Consider the following 15,067-nt stretch of genomic DNA (forward strand, 5'->3'; position numbering starts at 1 on the left):
TTCAGATATTTAGCAAGCAACAAAAGCTAGTTGTCATCGTCAACCGATTTGACAACCATTTGTAGTTTCCCGGAATATATTATCTATACCTAAACCTAATATATAATGCCTTCTCTGACCGATTTGTAGCGCAGTCGTTTTCTCATATAATCCACGGCACGGTGAAAATGCAACGCCGGATGCTCTCTGCAGTGGAGCTGGGAGAGTACGTATAGTGGCCGCCTTGTCGGAGTGGCCAGCAGAGCAAGGACTGCTGCCATGCATGCATGCATCCTGTACCATGTGCATCTTTGCAAGTCGATGCAATGCAAGCATGGTCGAGACTCGAGAATGAATGAATGGAGCACTCGGACAGGTTTAATGCATGTACTGCTCTCTGACCGTAGCTAACAACAACCTCCCTTGACTCCCATCACCCTATGTCTGTCCGTCGTTTTTTCTTTCTTGCTCGTTTTCCATTTCATTCCCATACACGCCCGGCCATATGGAATGGAACACGGGACAGCAACATCTCGCTCCTCTGCTACGTGTCGCCTCTTCGTCTTCTCCTCCTCCAGTACCAATACGTCTTGCCTATTAATTGGAGCGCGCTAGGCCAAAGGCCTCCAGTCGTGGTCTGGTGGACTGGGCGGTGAGCCGTGCGTGGGAAGGACACGCGACCTGCAGCTCGATCGGTAGCCATGGCGGGCACGCCGTCGCCGTTGCCGCGGTGGGCGCCGACGCCGAGCCCGTGGCGGCCGCTATGGCGCTGGGGCGGCGGCACGCCTGACGCTAACCATCATCAGCATGGCGGCCGAGGCGGCGGCACGGGCACCAGCTGGTGGTCGTCGCTCGCGAGCGGCGTCTTCGCGTGGGGCGGCCGCGGGCGTCACCGAGGCACGGCCATCGACGACAGAGCCTGCGGCGTCGTCCCCGGACGATCGGGGTGCGAGCTGCAGGCGGTGGTGGTGCCATCGTCGGCGGCAGAGGCCGGCGCTGGCGGCGACCCCAGGGCATTCCTGACGTGGGAGGACGTGGGCGTGACAGTGGCCGGCGGCCGGCTCGGGGCGCCGGACGTGAGGATCCTGGACGGGATCAGCGGGCACGCGCGGCCCGGGGAGGTGCTGGCCATCATGGGCCCCTCCGGCGGCGGCAAGACCACGCTGCTCGACACCCTCGCAGGTGCGTGTCTGTCCCTTCGTCACCTCGTCATCTGTCGTCTCATCTCATTTCGTACCGAGTCCTCCTAAAAAAGCAACAACATGTTCCCACTCTCAAGTCATCTATGTGCCCCTACGCATGCACTCTCGATGATTGTTGTGAGTGAAAAATACTGTTCTGGCAGAACGTGAACAGTGATTTCGTGAGTACCAAAACCAGCCAGCCAGCCGGCTTAAAGCCAGCCGAACACAGCCGAAGTCCAAAACAAGCATCAACAATAATACGTACTACTACATGCATGTGGATTGTGGACTAGTAGTTAATTACATCATGTCTCTACTACTGTTTTGGGCCATGTTGGAGTCCTCTTCTAATTAATTATAAAATATTATGTTACGACTTACGCCCTCCGTCCCAGAAAAGATGCAATTCTATAACAGTTATAAGACTATTAGGGCCACTAAACGGTCTCTAAGCTATATATTGCCCCACTCCAAGGAAAATTAATGAAAACAAAACACTCTATATATGGCGCAAGCCTCCTACTAACAAGTTGTTGTTGGATGTGCGCTAAGGTTTTCATTTTCGAAAACTTACAGTTTCCACTATATATATATATATATATATATATATATATATATATATATATATATATATATATATATATATATATATATATATATATATATATATAAAATATGTTTCACATAACGTATATGGAAACCTCATTCAAATCCCGTCGTTGCTATCTGGGCACTTGCTTGATGAAGTCACCCACCAATCTGCAACGGAATTATAAGAAGAAGGCTGAGTGTGTAACTGTATTCTTAGATTTTCCATATATTTGTAATAAGACCGTCTTCTAGACATCCACCGCAAAGGGGCAAAGAAGACATATAGATGCAGCCTAGCTTCCTGATCCCCGTGACAGAGAGCACAAGAAGTTTGATGTGGCTAGCATGACCTAATTGCTTTCCTTTCTTAATTGACAGGCAAAACTCCTGCCATTGCTCTTACAAAAAATCAATAATGGTGTTAAGTCAAACAAGTTTAAGTTTTACTAAATTTATATAAACTAATAATGATAATTATCATACTAAATAAGCATCGCCAAATTTGTCATGTGTTATGTTTTCATAATATATCTATTTGAAGTTATAAAAGCTGTAATCATTTTCTATAAATTTAGTTAAATTTATAACAGTTTGACTAGAACTAGATTCATAGTTTGTGTATCTTTTTTGGGATAGAGGTAGTATATAACAGGCGGTGCAACTCATTCGTATCAGACGTATATGCAAATAAACCTTGTCTGCTTGTAATTTTTTTTTAAAACTTCCTCAGACATGTGCTAATTTACGAAATGGACTTTAAACTGAATGTTCCATGCAAGATAAGTACACATATGAGGTCCTTCGTTTGGACATGTTTCATTCCAAATGGTCTCCCACACATACAGGTGGGGAAGTACACAGCTTGCTTGCTTAAAACTGCACTCCATACCATGCCACAGTAGTAACAGGACAACTAAGCAAAATACTACTAACATAAACCCAGATAATGTTGTTTTACGTAGAGGTTGCAAAATCTCAGAAATTGCAGCAAAAGTAGTACGTTGCAATCATTGGCCATCACTATTCATATCTCGGCGCGCTGCCGTCCAAATTAAGTGGTGGTTTCGCTTCCGCAACAACTTGGCATTGACAGCATTAATTTCCCATGGATCCTACACCACTCATTCAGTTTCAGTGAGCACGCACCTGAGGCTCAGCAGAAATCTTCTGTGGACGTACATGCCGGCCGGCCCATTCAGTTCAGTCCAATCAAAACATTATTAGTAACATTGCTAGCAAGTACCATACGTGAAGGACCACCCCACCCTACCTAGTCCTTTTTCGAAAGAAAGGATAAAAAACTTGCTTTAATTTTGATCATTCTTCTCTAATTTTGATCCTTTATGACACCAAATAAGTATCATTAGATTCTTCATTAAGTATATTTTTCAATGTATACCTATATATCTCTATAACTATGGTCAAACTTGAGATGTTTTGACTCTCTAAGAAAGTTGGAATGACTTATAATTTGGAATGGAGAGGATATTACTTTTTTTATGCACTATGTGTAGATAATTTGGAATCGAGGGAAGTAATTAATTAGCTGAATAACTTTGTACTCCTACTGATTGTGGTCATGAGCAGTATTTGATTTGTGTGCCTAATAAAAGTCCACGTGCATGTTTATTTGTGGTTGTTCACATATCCTTGTGCCAGTTATGCAAAGTCGTTATCTGAATGTGAGGCATATGAAAATCACAGTTTTCTAGTTGATACCAGCACAATTTTCTATCTGCCATTTGAGGCAAAAAATAAATAAATCTATCTGTCATGCTAGCTGGAACCCAATAAATTTTGATCATTCTTCTTTGTGGTTGTAGTCTTATGGTTGTGTGCAGCTGTAGAGGCTGGAACCAAGTTTTCACTTCTCTAAAAGGTTAGCTATTCCTGAAACCAAACACCTTGTATGTACATGTATAAGCACTACTGTAGGGTAACAACTAACAACTAATATCGTACCTACTGATTGCGGTCATGAGGAGTATGATTTGCGAGTCTAATAATAAAAGTCCACGTGCATGTTTATTGTGCTAGCTATGCAAAGTCCTTATCTGAATTTGTGGCATATGAAAATCATAGTTTCCTACTTGATAGCAGCACAATTATTTACACAAATTTCCTTCTTCCTGTGTTATGCTAGCTGGCACCCAACAATATCACTTATCGCCCCTATATGTTTTCAACATGGTTTATTAGGGAAGCAAGGGTATAAGTGCTCAAACGGTCAAAGCTGCAGAAAGAAAAAATTTGCTGTGGGACACTCCACTTATGTGAAATTTGCTGTGGGACACTGGAATATTTTTTCTTTGCTGTGGGACACTAATTTCTTTGCTGTAGGACACCGCCCAGTGTGCCTAGAGCAAAGAAAAAAAGTACAGTGTCCCATAGCAATTTCACAAACGAATAGTGTCCTGTAGCAAAATCTCCCAAAAAAATAACATTATCCGCTAAGCACCAAATGAGGGTCATCAACGGTAACTTAAATGATGGGATCAGCACAAAATACTCCTTCCAAGTGCTAGTACATGAGTGCAGTATGGAGAAAAAAAATCATTCGGAAAGAATAAGGCGTCTTTTGTTTTGAAAAAGTAAAACTTTGGGATATTTTGATTTCTGCTTTTTAGCGAAAACAAACCGGAAGTTCCATGTCCTGCCTCTAATGAATGACAAGGATTATAATCCCTAGTAAAACAGTACTTGAAACTGATACAGATACAAACTGCTCAATCATGCAAGTACAGAACTGAAAAATCATGGCAAGATACCTTTCATGTTAATGTCAAGATGAGTTATTTCCTCAAGAAAGATGGTCTATGTATACGTGGACGGTGGGCCTGATTCTTCCGGGTAGCTTATACTGATTGGTTGATCAGCCTTTGCCCTGCCGTATCGCATTCATCACGGGGGCCTGATGAACTGTCCATAACAGGGTGTGCTTTTAATTAGTTTGCAGAGACCACAATCTGTTCCGGGGATCCGGTCTAGATTCTCCACCAAACAGTTTTAATTGATGATTGGAATAGTCCTTCCAATGTGTGTTTGGATTCACCCAACTAAAGTTTAGCTACCTAAAATTTCATAGCTAAACTTTAGCCAACTAAAAGTTGTATCAGCTAAACTTTTAGCTGAGATGTTTGGATCCTCCAGCTAACAGACTCAACTAAACTTTAGTTGGTTCTAGCTGGGTTAAAACAGCTAAACTTCAGCTAGTCTTTTAGCTAGACCATTTGGATCCATAACAGCTAAATTTAGTCAGCTAAAGTTTAGTTGGTGGATCCGAACATGCCTATAATCATTCATATGGGAGTATTTGTGTTGGGAAAGCAGACGGATGGCGCTTTCTATCCCTCTTTTCATTATTTATTTATTTTATTTCCTCATTAATATGGGAGTATGTTGCAATGCCAATATTATTTTTAATGAGAGTATATCGGATGAATGAAAATGGAAGCCACTCAACACTTGGATTTTCGTTACTTTCTGTAACCCTTGTCGTTATTACCATTTCACCGCAGGAAGGTTAGGACCAGGCATGAATAAAACAGGGCTGATTTTAATTAATGGCCGCCAGGAGAAGCTTGCCTATGGAACCTCGGTAAGACAAAATCACCTTTTTCTCATAAACACTGATGATTGCAGAGGCTGTAATAATTGTAACACAAATTTTGCTTAAGGACATCATTCTTATATAGTATACAGCACCAACTTTTAAATTTGTCCAGTACCATTATGAAAACGCATATATTTGTTCGTGGACACCTCAGCCACTAAAATAACCATTTATCTACCATCACGAGAGAGGCGAGGTATGAAATGCCCCTTTTACCCTCCATTCTATCTTCTTCCTCTCTCTACCTTTTCTCCTAATGGCGCCCTCTCCCCATGGTGCTAGTGGCCAGATGTCGTGGCTACTCATCTTCGCGCTAGCAGCGGCGCGCCGCACTTCTAACTCCCACGTTGTTGGCCACGCATTGGCGAGCTCTGCTTGTTGCTTGGACCGAGCCCCCACAGCCACGGCTTTGCCCTGCTCGCCTTTGAGCTCTTTCTTATTCGTGGGTCACTGTGCTTGTGCTCCGTGTGCCAGCGTCCTCCGCACCACTCACCTGTTCATCCCCCTGTTGCTGCTCCACCCTACTCGTCGTTGAGCTCTACCCTATGTGCGGGTTACTACGCCTATACTCCACCCGCCGGCATCCTCCACCCCACTTACTGGCCTAGGGTTCGCTATGACACCTCCATCCCACTCACTGTTGAGCTCTAGCCCATGTGTGGGTCGCCACGCCTCTGCTCTTCGCGTTGGTGGCCTTTTCCTTGCTCGATGGCAAAGCCCCGCGGCAGCACCTCTAGGCTATGCATGGGTCTCCATGCCAACAACAAAGCTTGAGCCCAATCATCGTATATACCACCATTTTAGCACCTTAGCTCATCCTCTCCATGGCTCTGTCATCAACCTCCAGGAGCAGAGAGAGGGGGTTGCTCTAGCATATCTTTGGCGGGTGTAGAGAAGGTAGAGAGGAGGAAGAAGGTAAAGTGGAGGACAAAAGAGACATTTTATACCTCATCTCTTTATATGTTGTTGAATAGGTGATTATTTTAATAGTTGCAATGTGTATGAGAAAATATATAAAATTTCATAGTGGTACTGGACAAATTTAAGAGTTACTGTCATGTATGGTTATATTAGCAAATACCGCGTGAGAAGGTGAGCAAAATTTGCCTAATAATTATATGAACTAGTCCATCAACCCGTCCGCACGGGCTAGAATTTTAGGAGATATAACTATTAGTTATTGTTTAATACATATGATGAATAAAGAATTACTTATATTAAATTTATGTTTTTGTCTTTGTTTATTTTCTAAAATAATAGATACTCGTAGTCTATATCCAATTATCATTAACTTATTAATACTTTTAGGCAAGGGCTGATCTTTAAATTTTTTCATTCATATTCTTATTTTTTCTTTACATGGTAATTTTGTATATTTTAAATACACAATTACTTTGAAACCTTACCATTAACTATGGTGGTTATTGTTGCATCATGTATCTTGCAAAGTCATGAATCTAAATTTTGATCAAATTTTATTCTTATTGATTACTACAGATTCTTTTTATCGTTAAGTTAAAACTATTGTGCTTGTATTTTTATTAACTCTCTTTTTAGCACTTTTTAGAATAAGAATTTTAGGTCATAGAGTACATTCATAAATACTATATTACCATAACCAAGAATTTGAAACATGCGCCATGTCGCTTAACATAATTGATGGAGCATGAAGCGAGATCTCGGATGTTGGTCACAATGCTAGCCTCAATAGAATTTTAATACTTAAGCCTTATAATGATCGTTTTTTACTCTAAAGTAATCTTATAGGGTTAGAAAAATATAGTGACCAGTGGTCTCCCACATTTCTTAAGATGATTGAATTTAACTATCAAAGAACTACATGTGAAGTTATAGTTATATCACCAATATAGATGTGTCAAACATTTTATTTAAAATATATAAATATATCTAATGTAACAACCTATATAACTTATATGTCATAGTTACTAATAGGGTTAAACATTTTTTAATATAATTAGTGTATGATTTGTTAAGGAAATATTTTTTATGTGATGAAACATAACATATTCCTCATGTATGCTTGTGCGACACACACGTATGCTTGCTTTAATCAAATTAATATATTTAATATTGATAGAAGTGGTAATATTGGAACATATATATATGCTCTGTGGTTAAACATTTTTAGTAGAAGATTTTGACAATTTATATGTAGATTCAAGGGGATACTTAATTTTTCTAATAATAAGATGAAAATTAGGTTACGTAAAATATCTATCGTAATAGGAGGACACATGTAATTAGATGTAAATTTAGGACTACTTTAGATCATGTTGTTTTTCGCAATAGCAATGGAGGGTAATTATTTAGAAAATAAAATATTTTCGAGAGCTATTATTATCAATGCTGATTAGGTTATACTAAATTGATGGTTAGATGTTTCTGAGTTTTGTGAGATTTTCTAGGATCTATATATTGTTTTTCTATTGAGTCTTGAGAGGATTAATTTGGAGGCTCCATTCGGGACATCTAGATAGAATTTATAGTATTTATCTTTTTTTTAATCATATGTATTTAGTTGAAACATAATCTTAAGATATATAAACTCTTGTTGCATCTCTTTTTGCGACTTAATGAATTTATAGTTTGTCTTTCAACTTTTAATGGAGTTGTCGCAAATTTGTCCAGTTGTTAAGTAAAAACTCTAGTCTTTTTTAATCTTTTATTCAAAAGTTGTTTTATTATTAAAAAGAGTTTAGGTCCATGTAGTATTGTTTTCCTCGTGTTAAGTTGAAACTCAACATGCATCGCGGCACTGGACATGTTGAATTTGTTATATCGCATGATTATATGTGTAGTATTATTTTATATATCATAGAGTGTTTAAAATTAAATTACCAATATTTATATATTTATATGATATAATGTTTTAGTCCATCAACTCGTGCTTCTGCATGGGGTAACTTTAGATAAGCAATAGAAAATCCTATTTAATATATATTAACTAATAAAAATTTCTTCATATAACTAACTTTTATTTGAATCTAGACTTCAGAGTTACACATGTGTATAGAGTTGGCATTGGCATGTCTGAGAGGGATCGTCGTGGCACAACTAATGATTTAACATTACTTTGATTCCAAAGCTTGGTGTTTTATTTTCCTTTGTTTTGTGTCCGAGTGTGGCTAACTCCGTGCAGTATATGGACATGTTGGATGTCCCTCTTTAGAAATTGAATTGTGTGGATAACAATATTGAAATGTTAGTTCATATGCGAACCTGCAAATAAAAGTTAATAACATGATTGAGTCTTGAATATTGAGATCCGTACCTTCAATTGTTTTCATAAATTGTTGTTTTCCTTTGATTTTTCTGATGAAATTTTTGTGATTAATGGGGAAGTCCATTTCATAGATATTTGGTTTGCCATTTGTTGGTTTCTGATCTTTTGCTTGTGAATGACTTCATGGACATAATTAACTCAATGCTCCGACCTCCTTGACATATCGCCATTACATCTTTCAAATTATTTGATATGTATTTATTGCGTTTTTTAAAGGGAGGTGGTACATGATTATGTTTCCATCCTGGTCAGAGGTTGTGCCACTTCTTTTACAATCATCTTGTTGATATAGATGACTTCTTAGGTTGGCATGATGTTCTACAATATAGTTTTGTGCTATGTATGATCAATAGATGTGTGATGCGACAATAATTGGGTTGATATATTAATCAAAGTAGTATTAATGAAAAAGTTACATGTAGAAGAAAGGAGTTGGTAGATTACCTTGTTGATCTTGGCAATATCATTGTAGTTTTTGCTTTTGAAGGTCACGTGTGACGGCATGGTGCATCGATGTGTCGTTCAAGCCCTGATGGTGTTTGCTTGTAGGCCATATATATCAGGGACGTTTTGGATCCAATGTTCTAAACTTTAGTTGGCTAAAGTTAAGGACTAAAACTCTGGACTACTTAGCTCACTTGTGTATGCGTTTTTTGTGAGATCGGCTAAATTTTGGACAACACACTATAGACCTCTTGTTTGGAGCCTTAAAAGCTAAAGTGGTCTAAAGTTTAGTTAGGATCCAAAGTTCCAAACAGGTCCTTATTTGGATTTGATTCCACCATCGTCAGATAGATCTGTTGCCAGATTTTCTGACCAAATCAGTAAGATAGAATAGTTAGTTATAGATATAGGCTGGATGTCTTTTTCTTTTTGCCTGTGGCAGTATTTTTTAGAGACTTTTGTGAGATTCAGAGTCACGTTTATTAATTGCATGTCTCACGATAGATATATTGGTATTTTAAGATCAGTTGTGCTGAGGTTCATTTATTACCATAACATATATTTTTTATTTTATCTGAAAAAAGTGTAGATTCTTGGCTAAATTGTTATCTACTATATTGACATATAAATTTGTTACAATTGCATTAAAATTTGAAAATGTATATTCAATATAATTGAAATTTATTACCATGGAGTCTTAATATAAATTGCAGTCAATAGTCAGCGTTATTGCTATGTCATTTGTTAAATGAATATTTTCCACACACACCATACTTTTGAATAATATTATGCTTTCTACAACAACATATATTAGTATTTACATGTAGATTTGACGGATTTTTTTGTTTATTTTTTAAAATGATTGAGGTACATACAGATATTTATTTTTCATAATGACATTTATGGGTAGGTTGAATGCAATCTTAGGAGGTTATTTTGCATTATCTTTTATAATGATAAGAAAGCGGAAGTTATAAAAGCATTATGGGTATTTTAAGTTATATCTTTCATAATTGTAGCTATGAGTAATTTTGATATAAAGTTAGAGGGCTATTTGAAATTATCTTTCATAATAGTAAAGATGGGTAATTTAAATGCAATCTTATGTGGTTATTTGGAATTATGTTTCATAATGATAAAGGTGTGTAATTTAGATGCAAATTTGGGGGTTATTTGAATTGTGTTTCATAATGAGAGATTATCTTGCGTAATGGTAGCGGTGTGTAATTTAGATGCAAAATTAGGGGGTTACTTTATGTATTTTTCATAATGGCAGTGGTGGATAATTTTTATTCTTAATTACAACAGATCCAATGACTATTATCGATGATAATGATGATTGCGCCTACCAAATTAAAGGCCAGATGTTTCTTATTACTGTGAGAATTTCTAGGATTTATCTTTTTTTGTAGCACGTCTGATGGGAATTAACATGATGCCTCCGTTGGGGCCTCTAATTAGTAATAGTTTATATACAAATTTAGGAGGTTATTCTGAATTATCTTGCATAATGGCAGCGTTGTGTAATTTAGAAGCAAAATTAGGGGGTTACTTTGTGTATTTTTCATAATGACAGTGGTGGGTAATTTTTATTCTTAATTACAACAGATCCAATGGCTATTATCGATGATGATGATTCGAGTCTACCAAATTAAAGGCCAGATGTTTCTGATTATTGTGAGAATTTCTAGGATTTATCTTTTTTCTAGCGCGTCTGGTGAGAATTAACATATGGTGCCTCCATTGGAGCCTCTGATTAGTAATAGTAAGATAAGATGTTTGTTTCAAAACTTTTTACAGAAGCATGAATAAATTTTCCTTCCTCTAAAAAAGTTTTCCTATAGACACTGATTGCAATCTTTTTCATGAAGTTGGTGGTTTTCTGTTCCCTTATTGTCATGCATTCACTTAAATAGCACATACTCCTACTGGATCAGTTCAATTATATTCAGTACAGATATATTTCATTCAATCCGGACTTACTTACAAGTTAACTTTTTGAATTTATAAAACTGTATATGTACAACAAAGGCATACGTTACCCAAGACAACGTGCTGATGTCGACGCTGTCCGTGCGCGAGGCTGTGTACTACTCGGCGCAGCTGCAGCTGCCGGACACGATGCCGTTGCCGGAGAAGCGGTCGCACGCAGAGAGGCTGATCCGGGAGATGGGGCTCGCCGACGCCATGGACACGCGCATCGGCGGCCGGATCACCAAGGGCATCAGCGGCGGGCAGCGGAAGCGGCTGAGCATCTGCATCGAGATGCTCACGCGGCCGCGCCTGCTCTTCCTCGACGAGCCCACCAGCGGCCTCGACAGCGCCGCCTCCTACCACGTCATGAGCCACATCGCCCGCGTCGCCGCCCGCGACAGCATGACGGTCGTCGCCGCCGTGCACCAGCCCAGCGGCGACGTCTTCGAGCTCTTCCACGGCCTCTGCTTGCTCGCCGCCGGCAGGACGGTCTTCTTTGGGACCACCTTTGATGCCACCGAGGTGATCGTCGTACCCTGCCCCTGCTTCGTCTTCTTTTTCTTCTTCTTCGGGCCATCTGAAATTGCGAACTGTCATGGCAGCTGCTGACTTGTGCTCGTCGTTCGTTGCATGCATGCAGTTCTTTACTCTGAACGGCTTTCCATGTCCACACCTGAGAAGCCCGTCGGATCACTTCCTAAGAACAATCAACAAAGACTTTGATGAGGTATATATATGTACTCCTATATGACTTATTAATTACATATTCAGTGCAACTTCACATTTCATTTATCTGATAATACCATTTTATATTATATAGGAAACCGTGGAGAGCTCTAAAGCTAAAAGAAAAACAGCAGCTGAAGCAATAGACATCTTGGCGACTGCATACGGATCCTCCAGTTATTTAGAGAAAACGACAGAACAAATTGTTGAAATGAAAAACATGGTAAGTTGAGCACCCGTACCCACTACTGAATACCGCACTGACTGCAAAGAGCAATGAGAAATGTATAATTGACCAATCTAAGGATATTTTGACTGCATAAACAATAATTGTTACTCGCTCCTTAGTCCTTAATTACTTCTCTAATAAGATGTGTCCTATACATATATATATATATATATTACAGGATGGAGCTTCATTTAGGAGGAGGGAACAAGCAAGCTTCGCCACAAAGCTCCTTGTGCTCACAAGGAGATCATTCTTGAACATGCACAGGGACATAGGATACTACTGGATGCGTTTGGCCATCTATATGGGCATTGGCGTATGTCTAGGCACTATCTTCTACCAAGTTGGCTATAGCTACAGTTCTATCCAGGTAATTAAACTGGTTAACATGATTTAGTTAGGGCTGTATATATTTTGTATCTGTAACAGTGATAATTTATCGGATTTTGCAGAGTCGATGTGAAGTAATAATGTATACAATTGCACTTTTAACTTTCATGGCTATTGGAGGATTCCCGTCTTTTGTAGAAGACGTAAAGGTTGATTCTTCACCCATCCAAAAGTGGCCTTTCTTGCTCAAGTCAAATTTATTCAAGGTTATATATTACTACGATGTAATTAATTTTACTCAAATTAGAAGAAAGGTATTCTAGCAAGTAGAGGAACCATATATAAACTATTGGGGTTTTATTTTCCAATATGAAATGCTATATTTTCCATTTAATTTCTAAACCAATTAGTTCAAGCTAGTGAAAAGTAAGTTCAATTTTGTATTACCACATTATTGCTGACGGCCGGTTTTATTGACCTCAATTTCGTGCATATTTTTAACTACTACCATTTCCATACTTGTTTCAGGTCTTCAGAAAGGAGAGGCTGAGTGGCCACTACGGCGTGTCAGAATTTGTGATTTCAAACACCATATCAGCTACTCCATACCTGTCCGTCATTGCTGTATTACCCGGCGCAATGCTATACTATCTCACCGGACTAACAAAAGGCGTGGATCACTTTATCTATTTCGTCATGGTGGTTTGCATATGTTGCCTTCTAGTTGAGAGCATGATGATGGTTATCGCGGCGATTGTTCCGGACTTCCTAATGGGGATCATCATTGGAGCTGGAGTGCAGGGGGTGATGATGCTCACTGGTGGCTTCTTCCGCCTTCCTAATGACCTCCCAAAGCCCATATGGAAGTACCCTTGCTACTACATGTCCTTCCACAAGTACGCAGTGCAAGGACTCTACAAGAACGAGTTCATGGGGCTGTCTTTCCCAAGTGATCAGCTGATTGAGTCTAATGTCACCATCAGTGGCATTCAGGTTCTCAAGGATAAATTGCAGGTGGAATTGGGGTACTCGAAATGGGTAAACCTTGCCATCCTTTGTGGAATGATGGTGATATACAGGATGATATTCTTCGCCATCGTCAAGATTACTGAGGAAATTCGACAAAAAATGGGAGGCAAACGTGGATGTGTTAGATAGTAGTTGCCTTCTATATTTTTTTTGCGAATTACACAAGTACATACGCAGACGCTCAACACGCACGCACACTCACCCCTATAAACACACATACGCAAACCCTATCCCTATGAGCACCTCCGAGAGACTGTGCCGGCACATCTCGAGATTATATCTTTCATTTTTCCCATTCTCTTGAATCACTTTACTGGCCTAATTGTATAAACTGCAAATAATGCTTTGGTTGTCTCGCTATGCCATCTTAAAATGGATGGTATGCTATATATATTTATTGAGCTCCCGTCATGGTATCCCATGATGTTACACAAAGAAAACTTTACCACCTCTATGACATATATATAGCTCGCCCGTGAGATGAGGATGAACACATCGCCGGCAAAGAGCTTACTGCATGCGTGCGAATGCACACACACTCACATGATCACAGTGGAAAAACTTGAACACAATAAAAGCGACGGCCGGGCAACTGAGGCCTGGTGTAGGTTCCAAGGTCAATCCACCTCAAGCCCTGAAGTAAGTTTGTAGCTATTGTTCATTAGTTCACCAACTAGACAACCAAAAACGTAGCGATATTTCCACTACAATCCAAGCGGCCCCAATGCAAGGTGATTTACTTGTATGTCCAGAGTAAACGGCCACTGTGGGCATGTATGCTAACTTCTATTTGCTGAGGACCAAACTCTTGGCAAGTAGTAGTACGAGAAAATTCAACCATGAGGATATATATGAATGCGTTTTAGTTTTGGAAAAAAGGGGGTGTAGAACTTTCCAACACATATGGTTGTTGCCTGTTGGCTTGGCAAGATTTGGATACGAAAAACGAAGCTTAATTTCTTGCACGTGATGAACTTTATTAGCTGGGCTAGAAACAAAGCATATGGGCATACGTCGCTATATATCAATGTCTATGTTTGGTGCAACTCCTGGTCATAAACATATATATGTGTATACCTAACCTTATGTAACGCCCAACACATTACTAAACAAAAACTATCCAACTCAGTCGCGAAATCATCGTAAATCATGTTGTAGCTCTCTTTGTATGGGTATGCGTTTAGGTGATTGACAGGTGATCGAGTTTCCATGAAACTTCATAGACTGTGATGTGGCAACCAAGTTCTGAGCAGCTTCCTTTGTCGTGATATTATGTGATAAACGATGCTGTTTCCACGATTAAGGACAATATATGACCAAGATAAGGATATGAGTTAAGAGCATAAGCTATCTTTAGTAATTTATTCCACAAGACCATGACTAGAATATTTATGTTCTTAATGGAAGCGGCATGTATCCGTTTTTTTTTAAGAAAAGAACATGACTGGAATGTTAGAAACACACACATGCTAGCATATATATTAGTTACAGTCAGTTCTCTCTTAGCTTAGCTTGTTGCTGAGATCAGTCGTCTTTGATTTGGACATTACCTAGCTAGAGTTAGGTTCATTCTTGCTTGTGTTCTTTCCCACGTACTAGTGGTTAACATGTAACTATGCATATACATCATCAGTCAACAGTAATGTTGGGTATATATCTTGTAG

The 15,067-nt window shown here is 39.3% G+C and overlaps 1 protein-coding gene across 2 annotated transcripts; it reads left to right on the forward strand.

The window, feature by feature from the left end:
• The first annotated feature begins 593 nt into the window (after positions 1 to 593).
• On the forward strand, positions 594 to 13,832 carry LOC136484188 (ABC transporter G family member 1-like). Of its 2 annotated transcripts, none has more exons than XM_066481409.1 (8): positions 594 to 1,161; positions 5,273 to 5,352; positions 11,147 to 11,611; positions 11,730 to 11,816; positions 11,910 to 12,038; positions 12,223 to 12,414; positions 12,497 to 12,640; positions 12,903 to 13,832. In XM_066481409.1, the coding sequence occupies exons 1-8, from the start codon at positions 681 to 683 to the stop codon at positions 13,530 to 13,532; spliced, it is 2,208 nt and encodes a 735-aa protein (XP_066337506.1). In that variant the 5' UTR covers positions 594 to 680; the 3' UTR covers positions 13,533 to 13,832. The 2 variants fall into 2 exon arrangements, with proteins under 2 accessions (XP_066337506.1, XP_066337507.1); XM_066481410.1 differs by having other exon boundaries at positions 12,497 to 12,583.
• Positions 13,833 to 15,067: the final 1,235 nt, after the last annotated feature.

The sequence above is a fragment of the Miscanthus floridulus genome, chromosome 9 (genome assembly GCF_019320115.1).
Source record: "Miscanthus floridulus cultivar M001 chromosome 9, ASM1932011v1, whole genome shotgun sequence".
Lineage (NCBI taxonomy): Eukaryota > Viridiplantae > Streptophyta > Magnoliopsida > Poales > Poaceae > Miscanthus > Miscanthus floridulus.

What these genes read in the sequence shown, in the direction of transcription:
- LOC136484188 (XM_066481409.1), top strand. Translation starts at nt 681, where the DNA reads ATGGCGGGCACGCCGTCGCCGTTGCCGCGGTGGGCGCCGACGCCGAGC. An exon ending in CCACCTTTGATGCCACCGAG is followed by an intron (nt 11,612 to 11,729) that starts GTGATCGTCGTA and finishes GCATGCATGCAG; the next exon opens with TTCTTTACTCTGAACGGCTT. An exon ending in TCAAGTCAAATTTATTCAAG is followed by an intron (nt 12,641 to 12,902) that starts GTTATATATTAC and finishes TACTTGTTTCAG; the next exon opens with GTCTTCAGAAAGGAGAGGCT.